At 45.5% G+C, this 17,393-nt stretch overlaps 1 protein-coding gene across 18 annotated transcripts in view; it reads left to right on the top strand.

Annotated features, from left to right (window-relative positions):
• Window positions 1-17,393, top strand: part of svild (supervillin d) — a 77,290-nt gene that overhangs the window by 28,361 nt on the left and 31,536 nt on the right. For 10 of the 18 annotated variants that reach the window (XM_088905975.1, XM_088905970.1, XM_088905972.1 and 7 more), the window contains 6 exons: window positions 404-586; window positions 3,365-3,399; window positions 6,027-6,088; window positions 10,193-10,338; window positions 13,559-13,802; window positions 16,159-16,757. In XM_088905975.1, coding sequence (XP_088762101.1) covers window positions 404-586; window positions 3,365-3,399; window positions 6,027-6,088; window positions 10,193-10,338; window positions 13,559-13,802; window positions 16,159-16,757 — 1,269 coding nt within the window. Of the gene's footprint in view, window positions 1-403; window positions 587-1,876; window positions 2,002-3,364; window positions 3,400-6,026; window positions 6,089-10,192; window positions 10,339-13,558; window positions 13,803-16,158; window positions 16,758-17,393 lie in introns of those variants that run through there. The other 8 variants (XM_088905984.1, XM_088905983.1, XM_088905979.1 and 5 more) reach the window with 4 other exon arrangements.

The following is a 17,393-nucleotide window of genomic DNA, read 5'->3' as shown; positions in this document are numbered from 1 at the left end:
GCGCAGTTCCTACTGTTCGTTACTGCACTTTCATAAACTTAAAAAGCCTGCACAGTCATTCAAAACCAGGAGACCCAGGAAACAGAGAAGCAGACACAAACTCATCCTACCTGACAGCTTCGCTTTCTGCTCCAGGCAGGATTGATGCTGAAGCACATGCTGGAGGCGGGTCCTTATCAAGCACACGTGAGAGTATGATGGGACATTGCACTGGTCTTGGGGGGGGCAGCTGCAGGAACACTACAATCTGCAAATGGCTGAGAAATAGCCTGTGAATCTCCCTGCTGACTTTCTCAAATCCAAGGGGTGTGTCTTAGGCCTTTCCAAGCTGCCACAGACTGCTTCCTCTCTTGTCTGCTCTGCTCGTCTCTCCATTTCTCTCTCTCTTCTCCCCTGCTTCAAGACCTATGGCCGCGGGCCCCGTGACCTCGTCCCTGGACTTGGCGGTGGCCGGCCCGCGCGGGCCCCGGCGCTCCGTGGCCGCCGGCACGAGCAGGAGAGCCAGCGAGCGCTTCAGGACGCAGCCCGTCACGGCCGCCGAGGTGCTGGAGAGCGGCGGCCCGGCCTCGCGTGCAGCCGCACGCTGGTGAGCTGCCCGTGCAGAGCCTGGCTTGTGCTCCGCTGGACCGCCTTGCAGGGCAGTACTGGAGAGCTGAAACTAAAGCTTTCTCTTGCATGGCTCGGGCAGCTTGAGTGCTGCCTCTCACTTCTATTGCAAACCCTCTGGCTAACCTTTCACTGTTTTCAGCCCCGTAATCAGAGACGGATTAATGGATCAATACAACACCTCAGGCCCAGCTGGAAACCCTGGGTGGAATGAAACCGTTTCAGGTTTCACCAGCTGCAAGCAGTGGTTCAGTGTGCTCGTGAGGCCAAGCAGAAGTTCTCAAAACAAGGGGACTGATGTCCTCTGTGTCTGGCAGCTTCTTTCACCTGAAGTAAATCAAACCACTCTGTAGCGCAAGCCTGATTGGTTGTCCCTGGTACAGTATGAACTTAATCATACTGAGGCATCTTTCCCTTGGGTGCACTCTGTGTACAGGAATGGGCTGGATAGAGCACTGTTTTATTCTTTCTGCCCACATGTCTGCATTACCATGCATCCCAAGTCTGGACTGCAGAGGCCCAGTATGACTAATGGGTATGTGCAAACCGAGCTAGTATACACATCTGGAAGCTATTATCCCTGTTCCTATCTGTTCATATTCCAAGATCCTGATAGATGCTGTACAGTATGTGCCCTGAGTTCACTGAAGCCACAGCACAATGACAGGGCAAACAACAAGAGCCCCAGTAATAAGGGCACCTTGATCTGTTTCAGGGTTCACCAGCTGCAGGCTTGTGTCCATAGATGGGATTTAATTAAGTCTATGAGCTTGGGAAAACCAGGACCTGCCACTGGAATATGAAGGCTGCAAAAATCTGGAGTAGCTCATTCAGTACAGTCTTAGTTCTTTGCGTATAACTCTTCATTTCAAATTCACTCAGTGCAATTTCTATTCACACTTAAAACCAGGAAACTTGTATTTTAGCAGCTTGTCGGAATGTCTTTTGTAACTACAGTATTTTGCTTCACTGCCCTTGTGTGAGTGTGTCTCAGCTTTACCTTATTTATGGCCGTCTGTGATGAATTTTTGACAGGTTTTGTACTGTGCACTCGTGGAGCATGGTGTGTGAGCTGCACAATCATGCTGTCTAGCATGGGAATTGTTTTCTGAAATGGTTTAGAACACCTTTAGAACACCAGGGATAGTCGCTCCAGGCACTTTTGGACCATTGTAAAAGTCTTCGTGGGTTAATTAAGCAATTAGTGATCAACTGAGTATTTTATACTGTAGGAACTCTCCAGTGCTATAATGCCATGGAACGTGGTTGACTGTCTCTGGGCTAGAATTGTCCTGATTGTGAGGATGAACTAAAAAACTGAAGAACAGCCCCAAGAAAGTGAATTAACTTATCGGCAACCCCTGGAAATAAAGGAGAGCTGGTTCACCAGCCAATGTAAGAAAAAGAATAATTGAATGAATGAAGTACAGAGGCTGCAGGTGTAAACTATGTGGAAGTGTGTTTAAGACTAAGAACAAGAGGAACTACTTGTGGGAGTATGGAACAAGCTGTTCAGCCATGAGGTTGGTTTCTTTTCAAATTGACTGGGTGAGATTCTCAGATCAGTTACATAAGGTTACAGTTACAGGCTAAATGGCCTCTCATTTATAACCTTTCTAATGTTTGTGTCATTACTTCGTTCCTCCCATCAAACCAGGACTGGGTAATTAAATAATTGTTTCCTGCTGTACTACAGCAGGGCCTGGTGATGCAAACTTTGATAGCACAGACAGAATCCCTAGGGAGAGAGAGTTAGAGACACCCATAGAGCTAAACAAACCCTGTAAAATTCTGTTTCAGAGAATAGTTTGTACTTAGAATAGTATGTTGAAATACTGTGTGATGTTGAATCACCTCCGTGCTTAGATCACATCAAACAAAGTTCTGCTGCATTTCATAACAACATCTTTCAGGATGTTGATTACTTCTGATGAGATGTTTTTTGCATTGTCTATGTAATATGGTGTTTTATTCTTTTCCAAAAATAAACTGGTGGTAAGTCCAATGTGAAGAATGCTTTGAAAGACCATCAGTGTATCTGTCACTGTTCCAGGATGAATACTGACATCACTTTTCCAGTAACTCTATTACAGTATATCATGCCTTCTCAAGCAGCACTGCTGTAGTTTCTGCTCATCTGCTAAATAATTGACCCAAGTTAATATTCGCTCGTGGTTTACCTGAAGTAAAAAATACTGTAGGACAATTCTGAATTATAATGTCACATCCTGCTCTAAAGAGAGACAGTTCTGGACTATTGCCATTATCCAGGACTATCTTAATTCACCACGTCTTCAGCTGGTGTGATGAGTCGATTTTTATGAACTGTTAAAATAGCTTTCAGTGCCAGAGAGACGGAGGATTGAACTTAGCAGAGAAGATTGTTTATAAAGCTGCTTTTGAGCAGCTGCTTTTCTTCGACCTATATAATGCACTCCGAGTGCACCTTTAGGTTTTTGCCTTACTGGGTGATCAGTCGCTGCTTTTAATAATCAGTCAGCTAACAGGCGCTCTTATGCAGAATGGCATACAGGACACTGCGGGTGCACATCAGCAGTTTCTACAGAATCCCATAAAACAGCCTGGAGGTTCCGTTACCTGCTCAGGGCGAAGTGTGGCGAGTCTGGGAGAGAGCCTAGGGTTCGATCTGGGCCCTTTCCATTGCCACTAGATCCCACAGTCTGCTGCACACAGTAAAGAAAGGCCAAGACACTGCTGCCTTTTTCACGTGACTCATCTCTGCTTTGTTTTCTTGTAGCTCCGCAGAAGCCGAGGAAGAAGAAAAGACCAAAGGTGAGCTTATTTTCGAAGTGAAAGGGAACTAACTTGACTTCCTCGGCCTGAGTATCTATTCCTGAAAGACGAGCTGTGGCATTGTGGATGGTGGAAGAGGTGACCAGTTGCTGAATGCACTGCCGGGCTCCGCTGTTGAAAGCAAGGCCTGTGTTTGATCTGTATTGGTGGGTGAGTGCAGATGTCTCACTGGAAAGCACACCTACAGCAGGATGTGAGAAGCTATCGAGACATTACATAGCAGGCCTTAAGGATCCTTTTCACAATGTTCATAAGTAAGGCTAGATGTATGCAGTGTGAACAGGTGGTATGCAGTGCCTCTAAATGTTTCCTAAGGATGTGGGTGCCATTGGGACCCCTATATTCCGTATGCTGACGGGCCCCCTGGAGCCAGCCCTGTCTGAGGAGTGGGGTATGGCACAGCCTGACTCGGGACTGGGGCCTCGGTCGAGCGCCTGTCGCAGTGCAGAGCTGTTCACAAGTGTGGAGAGAGAAGCCAGGCATTAGTCCAGCCGAGCAGGGCTCCTGCACCTGGTCCAACAGTGGCTTGTGTGTAGGGGATTCCTGTTCATGGGACAGATAAATGGACTGTGCAGTAAAGGTGCTGCTGGCCGCTTTGCAGCTCATTTTTAATTTGCAGAGCCAACTAATTAGAGACATTAATCTACTGAGTCGTTCCACCTGGCCTCAAGGAAAAGCAGCTTGTCTCTCTCTGAGACACGAGGTGTTTTGGAAGGGGGTTAATATTGTCATATTAATACATATGAAGGTGCAGCACCTGAATTCCCCTAGTCTTGTCTCTTGTGACTGGCCTTTTTCAGAAATCAGGAAAGACCATAAAATTGTCAGATACTACACACCCCAGACCTCTGGTGTATTAACAGTAACCCAGCAATAACAACATTAAAACAAATGTTTTGGTTCTCCTCTAATCTGTTACATTTCCACACAGTTCTTGAGTAAATATAGTTAGTCAAGACTTGTGTGGACCGTCTGGGGCGTGGAGCTTCACTGGTTATTTTCTCTGTAGCTCAGGCAGATGTGGTGGGGTGGGAGTCCCGAGTTCACCTTGGAACATTTATCACAACAGTTTCTTACCTATGCTGGGCTTTTGCAATTGCTTTACTGTGGGTTTACTCTTGCTTTGCTCCGGTCGCCCACGGTTTTAAAAAGCCCTCTGGTGAGCTTCACAGCACTGGACCACGGGAACACTCATGGTGTCCTGTGGTAGACATGCCTTAGAGCCCTCTTACCACAACACGCCGCACAGATGAGGCCTGGTCCGTCACGTGCTGCGGCTGCCATGCAGCTCAGGGGAGAGGATGGCTGCCTTGCCCTGAGCAGCAGATGAGCTCATGCTCCTGTGCACTGCAAGTACGCCTCTCCGACGCATTGCTGAACCCGACCTCTTCGCCATTCCTGGGAAATCTGTCCATACAGCAGAGTGACCCCGGGAGGCGCCAGGCGCTCATCGTCATGTGCTGCGCTTCCCGTCTGGCTGGCATGGGGGGAGTCCTCATCAGCTCATAATATTAATAAAACATCTTTATTTAATTTAGCTCCTTTAAAGGTGGCTTGTCAAAGCATTTTACAGAATGAAAACAACAATAAAATAAAAAAATACATAAAATACACATAATACAATATGTGGAATGAGAATGCACAATGAGAGGAGACAGAAGATGGGAGTACTGAATACGTTAGGGGTAAAGAACAGAACCAGTTAAGGAAAGGCCCTGCTGAAGAAAAAGGTTTTGAGTCTAGAGGAAAGCAGCCCAGTGATGCTGAGATGGCAGAGAGTCCAAGTGTGAGACCCCGAGCCTTAGCAAGCCTCTACCACGCTGAAATGAAAAAGACAATGTGTGACCTGCTGTCCTCAAGATTTAAGCACTTGATTTCTGGCAGCTTCAGTTTGGTAAATGTCTTGGCTTTGCCAGAACTGTGTGTTCGGGGATAATGAAGATAAACATCTTCAACAAGGCTAATTTTGAAGAGCTTTCTTTATGAGCTTGTCACAATGATTAGCCACTTGAGTGCTCTGTGAGAGCTGGACACAGATGTAAATCACAGCACCAAGCACAAAACGTGTGAAACTCAAACACTCCGGTTCCTGGTATAGTAACAAGAACGTTGATATACACAGTGGGTACTTTTGCTTGCTTCTGGACTCGTAATAGGGTTCTTTAGGTAGGTGTTAAACAGGGATACAAATGTTGTCATTATTGACTTTGAGGACTAGAAATTTTTAACCTGTCTTAGCACTTCATTATTTCTAATTTCACAATGACCAGTTCCAGCTTGTTCACACCCAGGAAAGAAGATATAAGGGCTGGGACCTTCAAAACTTAGCATGAAATGAGTTGATAAGGGTGGGATTTAGTTGATTACAGCTGTCATCTTATATTATTGCACTTGTCAATTGTAGAATCTCTTTTCTTTCTGGAGAAAAATATTTTTTAAAACATAAGCATAAGTCCCATAAGGATGACCAGGGTGTGTGAAAGTTTGGGAAAGAATATTGCTCAAGTTAACTCCACAAACATTGTAATGCACCTTGTGTTGTATATCTGTCATGCTGGGACAAGTGTTGTCACTTAGCATTGTGTTTTTTCTGTGTGTTTTTACAGTGGATGTGAAAACAGATGACAGAGCCAAGTTGAGTGTTGCAGCCAAGATGTCTCTGTTTAAAGTAAGTGCTCTGGCCTGGGCAGGAACCGAGCGCTGAGCTGAAGTGCTGCCAGGACATGGGAATGAAATGAGAGCCTTTGATCTTGGATCAGCTACAGAGCCACTCCAAGCTCCACTTTGTTTTTAGATATTCCCCTAAGAGCCTTTTCAAAGGTCATCGCTCTAGAAGCACAGAAACATGTCAAATTTTTTAGGGCTGCAGCTTTCTTTCTAATGTGATAAACTGTACAAACCATGTTTCCAGATATCTTCTGCTTCGGCTCCTACCGGAATTGTAACTGTTCCCAGTCGCATGTCAACGCCTGCAGTGCTCTTCATTGTGAGATGACATCACTCGTTTCAGAACTCACAGCATGTGTTTTGAATGCAGCGCATGATATTTTAATAGTGATTTAGAAGGCATGAGTGCCACAGGCCTCAGGACAGGTGATTTCTTTTTCCCAGCCTTAGACAGGTGTGTGTAAGACTGCTGCATCCTGTTAGCAGGCCTGCAGGGGGGCGTCAGTCTCATTTTTCACAATGTGATCTCTGCCCCCTCCTGCCATTGCTGTACTGTAGAGACCAGACAGAGCCTTTTTTGAGCTTTTTTTTACCAGATTCACCACTGCTGAGCCTCTGTCTGTTTATTGAGTGTAATTTCTTTATTGATGTGACGCTAAGGAGCTTTTGCACAAAACAGAAGATGGTAAAGTCCATAAGCGCCATCAGTTACCTGGGCGAAATCCCTGTCTTCTTGCACTGGAGTAAACGGTGGAGTAAACGGTTGGCCTTGCCCTCCTCTTTCGCACACTGCTGTGGATCTCCTTCCAAAATCACACCACTGTGCCAGAGACAGTGTCAATAAGTGTCAGTTAAATAAATCATTATTAAGCATTATGTGCTTAACAGAAGTATTAAGACTTTTGCACAGTTTTCACACAGATCAGCTGAAGGCTATGAAAGCCTTTTGAAAGCCCTTAATATCTCTTCAAGGGTGCTAAAGTTGATCAGACACTGAGGCCGTCCCACCAAAGCAGCCGGGCAAGGAGGGAGCTGGTGAGGGAGGCCACTGGGAGGCCACTGGGGGACCAGCAGCAACTTTGAAAAAGCTATAGAGTCCAATGGCTGAGAGTGCTTGTATAGAAAAGAAAAAAGCTTCTCATATCCCTCAGTTTGCAAGAAAGCACCTAAATCATACTGCAGCTCTGTGGGAAATGTTTTCATGTCAGGCAAGATAAAACTGAAACTTTTTGGTTACAACTAAATGCAAAGCATTACATCTGAAACAAAGTCAACATCACCCCTACTGTCAAGCCTGGAGATGGAAGCATTTTGTCAGCTCTGCCTGCTTCTCGCCGACAGCGGCTGATAGGTATATTGATGAAGCAAAGGGCAAGTCTTAGAGGAAAACTGCTTCAGATGTAAAACTGAAACAAAAATCTTCAGGACAGTGGTCCAAAGTACAGGGTGAAAGCTGCACTGGAGTGGCTAAAGAATAAGAAGGTGAATGTCCTTGAGTGACCGAGTCAAACGTCCTGACTTCAATTCTGTTAAGAAACTGTGGAAAGACATAAAAACTACTGTCATAAGCAATCACCAAGCAAATGTGCATGCATTATCTTGTCATTTCACAAAATGAGAAAGGTCTGTATACTTTTCCAAAGCCTTGTATATATAAGTAATCCAGTGGATGTGTGTAATTTTGATGGTGCACTTTAAGCCTTAGAACTAGCACTTCTGTGGAAATGGATCACAGCTGGGAAACAGTGAGGGCTTTATATGAAAAGGCTGAGGAAATGAGCTGGGCAGAGGCCAAACCCAAACACTGAGAAGTGATTAAGATGTCCATTTTTCATTTGCACATTAATCTCATATATATGCAGCACATATATCAGAGTGTGACACTTTCACCCCTGCAAGCCCAGAATTAATTAACCTAAACATCTAGACTAGCAGAGACAGAGCTCTCAGAAAGGTTATTTTTGTGGTTTCTCATGATAATGCTAATATTTAAGATTAGTTTAATAAATATTTAAACTTTAAAAAGAGGGTTCAAATGGATTCATCATTTCTCCCTTGGTGCAGTGTTGTTCAGTGAGTCACTTTTAGCTTGCATGTGGTATGGTATAGGTCCGGCACATAATCGGAGAAAGTGTTTCAGATTTCCCTTGGTCCTCATGTTAATGAAAATCGGTTATCTAGCTAGGAGTCTTTTCCAGGGTATTTCCTCCGGAATGATGTCTTTTTTGGACCTTTCAGTTTGTTGTTGTTATAGGTCTGTTAATTGCCTTGAGATTACTGCCCTTTATTTCCAGCCTTAGAAGGCAAATTCATTTGGAGGGTTTAGTTATAGTAAAGGAGCATTTTTGTTTCAGCATCCTTCTATTTGATTGCATTTCCAGATCAGAGTACCTGGGAGCTGGGATTGCTGCTGCCCAGTTTTCTCAGGGCCTATTCCAGAGAAAACTAACATTTTCCCAGGCAGCTGCTTGATTCATGTAGTTTGGCCACCCAGCTCACTGCATCATACTCCCCCAGGTAAGATGGCAGTGAGCGGTTGAGAACTGCGGTCACGTTGAGCTGTTCCATCGTGGGAGGGGCTCATTCGCTGGACGATCCTCCTGAAACAGGCTGTTTTATGTCATAGACATTCAATAGATCATGCCCTCCATGCACAGCGTTTTAACTCTTTCTCTGCAATTGCCCTGCTCGTTCCATCTCATGAATATCACTTCAATACTGGCACTTCTGACAAACATGTACATGAGTCTTTACATATATTACTTTAAAAACGATCCTGCAGAATGATCAGCGCGATTGTTCTTTTCCTTAGGGCCCAGATAAGTGTTCTGTACTCCTCCCAGCAACTCTGAGGTGGCAGTCTGAATGACCAAAACTGTTTTATCAGCCCGTGCTTAGCCCCTCCTCAATGAGCGAATGGCATGGTTGCTGCCCTTAGTGTTAGGAGCCCCACACAGAGAGCCAGAGCTGTTCCCCAGATCTTTGGCTTAGGACCTGTGCTGCTTAGTATGTATAGTGACAACTGGGTGAGCTCATGAAGTACTAATGAGGTTTTCACTGCTGTGCTGATAACTCACAAATCTATGAATCATTTTCAGTTCAAACTAACATGGGAGTGTTTGTCTTCTCTGAGTGTGCCCCTGGCTCCTAATTGGTTGAAATTAATAGGTCTAAATCAGCACTATTAAATTCAAAGGTCTTTGTTGCACTGGCAATCTGCTGGCAACTTGTATCCCACAAAGGTTACCTCATGTAACACCCCTGGCTCCTGCAATACAATCTGTCAACAGGAGACTGCAGTCCTTTCTCAAGCAGCAAGTACCAGCAAACTCCAGGCAGCTCACTGACATGCATCACGCAACTCGTTCAGCCTGGTAAACAAACCACAGGCTGCTGGTAGCAGTATAGAGAAGTACTTTTTCTAGAGTTTTATGAAAGTATCCAAGGAGTCAGTTAAATGTTGTCGACTTTGGCATTGAATGTTAGATGTGATATAACCAATAGAGGAATTCAAAAGTGACTTTGGATGTTTATGTGCATAGCTTACTTCATTTTTAATAATTACGACGTGCTCTTATCAAGAGAAAACGTAGGAAGATGCTATTCTTATTATTCGGGCACGTTGGTTTTATATTTTGTGGTATATTTCTCAAACTGCTGTTGGACTCTGCCCAGGTTAACAGCGGTTTGGATCAAATGTCAGCCTGCAGTATAACGTGGTGGTTTGTCAGATCCCATTGCTCCAGTGCTGAGTTCTTTGCATCGATTGGCTGTGGATTTCTGAGTATACTTCAACACAACAGCTTTAAAGCCTGTCATGGGTCAATGCCTATCACTCTTCCCCAGTTACTCAGTGGAAGAATATACTGTATACCCGATGTTTTTTTAAATCTGATGGTACAGTATAAAGGCACCATTTAAGGTTGGTTCAGCACAGGACTCTTTGCTGCTGTGATCCCTGTTTTTTGAAAGCTGGAAACTGAGACTCTGTTATGTGTAAAGGCAAATTGGAAACCTATTATTTTAATCCACATGGCAAGTGCAGCTATCATCGTTTGTGTTTCATGGTGAGAATAAGTGCGCTTTGCCCTTTCTCTGCCGTCAGGAGCTGGAGAAAACTGCCTCCCCCGAGGCCTCATCCTTCCTGAAGCCGCGGGGCAGCAGCGCCACCCAGGAGCGGCGGGTCCGGCGCCTCAACGACCGCGCGCGGACGCAGCCCGTCACCACCGAGGAGATGGTGGTGGCCAACAGGTAGACCGTGGGGATGGCGAGCGCTTGAGAGGGGATTGGGGGGTTGGAGCTTCTCCTGTAGGTCGAGCAGGGAGCTGCGTCAGCATGCGCAGGCTGCAAAGGTTTATTCCCCGCTGAAACGAGACGAAAAGAAACACGACGTCTCGGGTGTGGGGGAGAGGAAAACGGGCAGCTGAATAAGCATGGGAGAGCAGAAGCTGGGAGTGGAGAGGAGGCGGGAGCAGGAAAGAGGCAGAATCCACACTCAGGTGGTGTGAAGTCAGTACCTGTAAAGGAATAGGGAAGATTTCTAGTTTCAGGATAGTTTTGGTTTCAGATGTCCTTCTGCAATAGCAGTTCCGAAACCCCTCTCTGAGTCCTGCTGTCAGCTCATTACAGCCAGGGCCCTGATCCTGACGTGCGCGGGCTTCCCAAACAATCAGAGCATCAGGGCTTCAGGTGTTGGCTGCAAAGGAGCAAGTGAAGGTTAATTCCTCACAGCAAAAGAGAAGAGTCATTTCTATCCTTACCTCCTTTCTCTCTCACACACATGCACCCGAAGAAGGCACTGCAGCTTAAACAATGTTTCTCTCTTCTATTGTGCAGTATGGTGGTATTGGTATTAACGTTTTTGTACATAAGACAGATACAGAATGGCCGAAGTGGAGGCCATTTGACCCATCTAAGCCTGTTTGGCTAACCATTGGACTCAGCCCAGGGGTTTGATAACTCTGGTTGCGATCAGCCCTATATTTGCTGTCTGCAGTAGGGTTTAGTCAGGTGAATGTGTGCTCAGGTTAGCAAGGCAACTCTGCACTAACAGCACCCCAGTAATCGAACCCAGGGCCCCAGTTCTGTGAGACAGCAATGCAAACCACTGCGCCGCCGTGCTGCCCATGGTTTCAACAGTACAGATGGAAATGAGATTGTTCTGTGCTGACAAGGAGAGCGACACTGAGGTTCCGTGATCCTGGGCAAAGCCTGAGAGGCAGTGTTTTCTCAGAGCACCACTTCTGCAGCGTGTGAACTGGCAGCGGAAAAAAAGTTGTAATAAACATTTTTGATCACAGTGTGATTTAAAGAAGTGGCGCCTTAATCATTCCTCGGCTTGGCTGAGTGTACGTTGAGAAATCTGGGGGTGATTTAAGGCCTCTAATAATGAGTGTAACAGACGCCCCTGTGCCAAGTCACCTCTTAGTGTTGCACAGACTTGGGGTGCATCAAGCTCTCTGCCACAGATTCTGGTGTTCTTTGGGAAATCTGCAGTGCATTTGGGAGTGCCTTTATTTTTCTATACCAATTTATAAGGTAGGAGACATTGTAATTCATAAATAAAACTGGGTTAATGAAAATGTGAAGTTACTGTCTATCATTTAGTTAAGGGCAGTAATCTTATAGATGTGACCTGATGTCTTCCTTGACACTATCTGTAATGCTTCACAAAATCTAAGGTTGAAGTGAATCTTGTGTCCTTCAGTCTTTGGTAGGATTTTAGTATGCTACTACTATAAGAGGAATTCTAGGAAAGACTGTGGTTTGTAAAGTGTAGATCTTTCTTTTCCAGATACCGAAGAAAGCCCAGAGCACTCTTTTCTGATAATATTGTCCAGCTGTGAGTAGCTGGCGTATGAGGTGCAGGAATCTGCTTGCTCTTGTCCTGTTGTGTGATACAGGCTGTCAGTATGTCTGGGGCCTAATCAGAGCTTATCAGGACATTTCATAGCAAATGTCCAGACCTCTTTGTTTGAAATCAAAGCAATCTCAACTGTTTCTGAAGATAAGGCAAAAAAGTGTGGTATTGAGAGGCTTTGATCAGTGATAGGCAATACTGGTGAGTAAAAGAGCCATAACATAAACGATTTTCCTCTTTGCCTGTTTAGAAGCTAGTAACAAACGCGTAGGTCTGGCAGTGAGTACTGGATGCAAAAAAAAATATGTTCTGAAGAACTACTGTAGGTAGTCCATATTGCACTGCAAGACAAAGCACCAGTGCAGAATCTGATCACATTCCTGTTAGCTTGCTGGGCTTTGCAACTAAATGATGTTAAACATTATGGTTACTATAACTTTGTTATGAAGTTAGAAGTATTCAAGAAGGAAGACTATTTTTGCTACATAGATAGTCCAAGATACAAAGCAAAAAAAATAGTTCACAATTCAGGGAGATCTGGAAAAGAAATGCGAGATTTATGCAAGGTCTCAGATAGAAGAGACAGAATAATTGGATCTGATCTGGCCTCCTGGTCTGTGTTTACTGCCCTGCTTCTGGAATCCTGAGAAACAGTAAAACAAAACTCTGGTCTCTGGAGTCATAAACACATTTTCAGCTGTAAACCATCAGCAGCACAAGTAAATAAACAATAAGCAAAGCAAAAAATGCTCAAGAACCCCAAGTTCAGAATATGTAGGACGTAGAGGCAGGTATTGGATTTAAGTCTGTTTTTTTCTGCTTGTTTTACCTAGCTTTTAACTTATTTGAACCTTTTTCTTAATTTGAGCTAATAAAAATCTGTTGGAGTCCTAAGAAACAGCTGTTTTAGTTCACTGGAATTCACGCTGTAAATCGGCTGAGCTTTTATAATGATGATGCCAAGACAGGGTACGTCATTTCAGGTGCTAGTGAGGGCACCGTGCCAGTTTCAAATGTAGGCCACCTTGCAGCTGACTTTCCAGACCTTTTGACTTGAGCATTTAAATGTTAAGAGGAAAATCATCTTATTGGAGCTTAGATGGAAAACTACTTCAGCTCCCTTTGCTAATAATAAACAACTCTGCTTTAAAAATAGAATGCAGACTGCAGTGTTAAAGGCAAGCAGTGGTACAATAAATACACACTGGAAGAGCAGAGTCCTTAGAATCAGTTTGTTCTTCACTGCTATGTCAAGCAAGTCTTTCGAAAAGAATATTCTGCAAATGAACAGTGATTATAACACTGTGAAGAACTGGACAGCACTGTGACCAGAATTGTGTTCTACAGAACCCCTCTGTAGAACGAGCACTATCTGGTTATCCTGTCAGAAGAAGTTCTGCTCTGTCCTGCAGGGTATTCCTGGCAGCACCCTGACTGACATTGCATGGGCAGAGGATTTGTTTGGTTTTAATATGTTCGTAATAGGTGATTAAACACTGGATTAATATTAATAAATATGTAGAATATGGAAAGATGGAAAGAGTGCCGTTGCAGAGTAGCTTGCTCTCTTCCAGCACCCACCCTGAGTCATTTTTTAATCTGTGCAACCAGCAGCTTGCCGAAGGCAGGGGCGTCAGGCGAGGCCCAGGCTGCACAGGCCGCACTGGGAGACGCGAGGCTGGTGGGGGAGGATGCCAGCTCCCAGCTGACCCTTGGCGAGAAGCTGGCCCTGTTCAACAAGCTGGCCCAGACGGAGGCCCAGATGGAGCCTGCACTCGAGGCTGGGGACCGGAAGAGGAGGCAGAAAGAGGCCCGGTACCGCACGCAGCCCATCACCGTCAACGAAGTGGAGATGGTGAGTTCGTTTCACTGCCCATTCATCTCTCAGGAGTCTCTCCTTGGGCCACGGTCATTGCTGCTGTCGCTGTGTCTTAAGGACTGGTGCCTTCAGTGATTGTACTGGTGCACATGCTTTGCTTCCAAATGCACGCCGTAAAAATAGCAGTAGAATCCGCAGAGCATCCTCAGGCAGAGATGTTATTCCTGTTTCTGTCAGAAGGTTTACAGTGGGTTTGGGGAATTTGTTTTTCATCAACAGCAGAGATGAGGAGATCCTGTGACACTCTGTTTCTTTTTAAAATAGATCTCCAGGCTCCTTCAGCAGCAGAAAAACAAACACGCCGGAGTCGGTGCTTTTTTGTTGGTTGCATTCTGTTACAAACGCGGCTTTCCAGCCATAACATCTGTCCAGAAAGAATCCAGAAGTTCACATGGTTGACTAAGTTGTTCCATACTCCCACAACACTTTGTGTAAAGAAGTGTCTTCTGTCCTCTGATCTGCCTGGCAGTACCATGATGTCTTTGAATTTACTAAAAGAGTAGTGTCAATCGTGTTTCCCTTGAGTTCTCTGCTAAGATATGACTTAGCAGCAGAAATATACTAGAGCCACTGTATTTAAAACATATTTCCCTGTACCTCTTTATTTTTTATTGCTTTAGAAAATAAATATAAAATTTGCACAGTGTTATGGTATCTGCATGCTACGAAATGTCACATTTAATGGCAGGATCAGCCTCATCTTCCTGGTGAGTGATTTCAGCTGAGAGACCACAGACAAGGGTGATTTGTCCCTGCGCTGGTGTTCTGTTGCAGACCGCAGGGGAGTGTGTTCTCTGAGTCTCTCCCTGGGCTGTGCCTCTGTGAAGGTCTGAAATGGTGAGAAAAGACTTCTGCTAAATGAATAAATAAATAATAGCAGAAATAACAATTATAATGAGGTTCTCAAGGGAATAAACAAAACCCTGTGTCTCGGCACTCCTTGGGACAAATTGGCCCGAGAGCAAGTCTGTTACAGATGTGCTTGGAGGAACATCTGGAGTGAATTAGCACACGGGGTTGCGTCTTGTGTTCCTGCTCCTCCTCTTTACGTCCGAATGCCTCTCAATGTGAAACGCCATGACCTTGTGTGTCCTCGCCGGAGAGGAGAAACTCCAGCCCCACGCATCCTCAGATCCGAACAGAATCCTGGGAGCCGGTGTAGAATTCCAAGGCACTCCCACGAGCCCCAGGACGTTTGGAGCCGATCATTCCCTGTGTCGGGATTCCCAGAGACCACCCAGCTTCCTAATAAATCGTGTAATTACTGCAGTCAGGTTCTGAGGAGCGTGCTTATCATGGTGCTCAGAACCGTCCTGCAACAAGGAATGTAAACAAGGTGCCTTTGATTTTTTGTTGTGTTGTGCTGCTGTGTGTCTCAGGAGCCACAGTGTGGAATGCAGTGAAACATGCCCAGTGTGTTATGGGGGCATGAAAGCATAAAAGCTAAGAAAGAATATGACTGTCTTCTAACACAGCTGCCCCAGACATTTCCAATCAGTGAGTCTGCTTCCTTCCAAAGCTTATGTATTGTCTCAAACCACACATTTACTTCCTTTACAAAATCTCATGATTTGTTCAAGTTGTCTCTGCTGTTCGTTAATTATGTTGTTTTTCTGCCTGCCGAGTGGAGACATGTTCAATCAGATAGCTGTATTGTTTAATTTTTAAATGGTTTTAATCTGGAAACTGCACCACATTGGGATAGAGACTCGACTTGATAGTTTTCCTTGTGTATTCGTGAACATTAGAATAAAAGGGACACGATTTTAAAACTGCCTTTCTCTCAGTGTTCTTAATTTATGGGTGTTTTAAAATGATCTGGTGCTGTTATACACTTTTAACAGGTATAAGACAAATGAAGTACTGTAAGGCTCTCGTATTCCTCAGCTAGATACTGGGATAAATAAACAACTTGAAGAGAAATGTTTAGATTGAAAGGCTGCTGTTTTAGTACTGCGAGAGTGTCATTTATTTTTATATATACTGTATAGGTGGTGCTTGTAAAAGGAGTTGATGTTGATTCAAACAAGTATGTCATGAAAACTATCCACCATGCTGTAATGAAACGTGTGATGCATGTGAAGGATACACTCCTGTATTCAGAGACTGTGGGAAGTGAAGATTTGTGCCCTTTTCTCTACATGCTGAGCTCACGTTGCACTCTATCAAATGTCATTATTCCACAGGCCCAGTATTCACGTTACTGCCTTATTAATAGGCCACCAGCCTCTCTACATGAATGTGGTGCTGTGTAGTGTATGTAGTGTTGACCGTGGTGTGTTAGAATCACAGGCTTCTGGTTGCTGAGATCAGATTCCCTTTGTCTTTGCAGCTGCAGAAGGGTCCCGCTCAGCTGCCCCCTCTGCATCTCAGCCGCTCGGCCCGTCTGGAGCCCGGCGAGGTCGGGCAGATCGTCCCGGCGGAGAGGCCAGAAGGAGAGGAGACCAGGAGTGCCGGTTCCGGGGTGAGTCCTCAGCACAGCGGTCCCGAGTCTCGTGAAATCCGGGGCATCCTGAAGAGGCGCACGGGGAGCTCGGAGTGCGACAGCTGCGCGGGCAAGGCGACCAGCTCAGAGGTGAAGACCCGGGCGCGTGAGGGTCCCCCGGACCCCCCCGGAGAGGGCGGGGACGCCAGTGCAAGTCTGTCTGCGGATCACACAGCTGGGGGTCCAGACAGGGAAGCAGAAGAGCCATCCAGCATCCCGCAGGAGAGCGGCGAGGCGCTTTCCTCGGAGACCAGCCCCACGGGGTCCGCCCCCTGGAGACACAGGGACAGGTCGAGCTCCTCCGGCTCGAAGGAGTCTGCCCAGAAGGACCTGTCCCCCGAGGACCAGCGCTCCGTCGGGAAGCCTGATGGCTCAGTCCTGTCAGAAGAAAGCGAGGAGCTGGACAGCTCTTTGGATTCCAGCCTGAGCTCTTCTTTTAAGGAAAGGTAAAGCACTGGGCTCTTTGCCTTTCTGCTCTTTAAGGGTGGAATACCTCTGTTCCCCGTCCCTGCCTTCAAAGCTAACATGAGCATTGTTTGACTAAACCGTTACACTACTTTTTGTTGACACTGAACAAAAAATGTTTGTATAACACAAGGTGTGTATAAATAAATATTTAGATACATCTAATAATATTTAGGGTGAAGAAAATAAAATTGTGCTGCACGTCGCAGTGAGATGTGTTCGCTAAAAACATGATCACATCCATAGTGGCAAAGAGAATTCTGGCAGCGAACTGGGCTCTCACACAGGAGAAAGTAAGAGACACTAGGCTGTACACCCAAATTGTTTTTTTGCAAATTTGGAATGACTGGTGTTAAACTACACATCTTCATTGCTGAGGAGACCCCATTTTCTGTTACATCTGCTCCTGTCTTCAGGGTTCAGCAAGGTGTAACAGGATTTGAAATCTCAGTAAATCGCCTGCTGGAGTTTTGCTGTTTCTTCACCTGACCTGTATCACAGGCTGTAATTCCCTCCCTCTGCTTTGAATTGAAACCTCCAGAGTGAGCCTGTCTGAGGCAGTGCTGTTTACAAATCATACCAAGCCCATTTCTGCGGGTGGGTGTTCGCTGTGTCTT

This window comes from Atractosteus spatula, chromosome 26, assembly GCF_055471065.1.
Source record: "Atractosteus spatula isolate fAtrSpa1 chromosome 26, fAtrSpa1.hap1, whole genome shotgun sequence".
Taxonomy (NCBI): domain Eukaryota; kingdom Metazoa; phylum Chordata; class Actinopteri; order Semionotiformes; family Lepisosteidae; genus Atractosteus; species Atractosteus spatula.
Note: the sequence above shows the minus strand (reverse complement) of the source record. Positions and strands in the feature narration are given on the sequence as shown.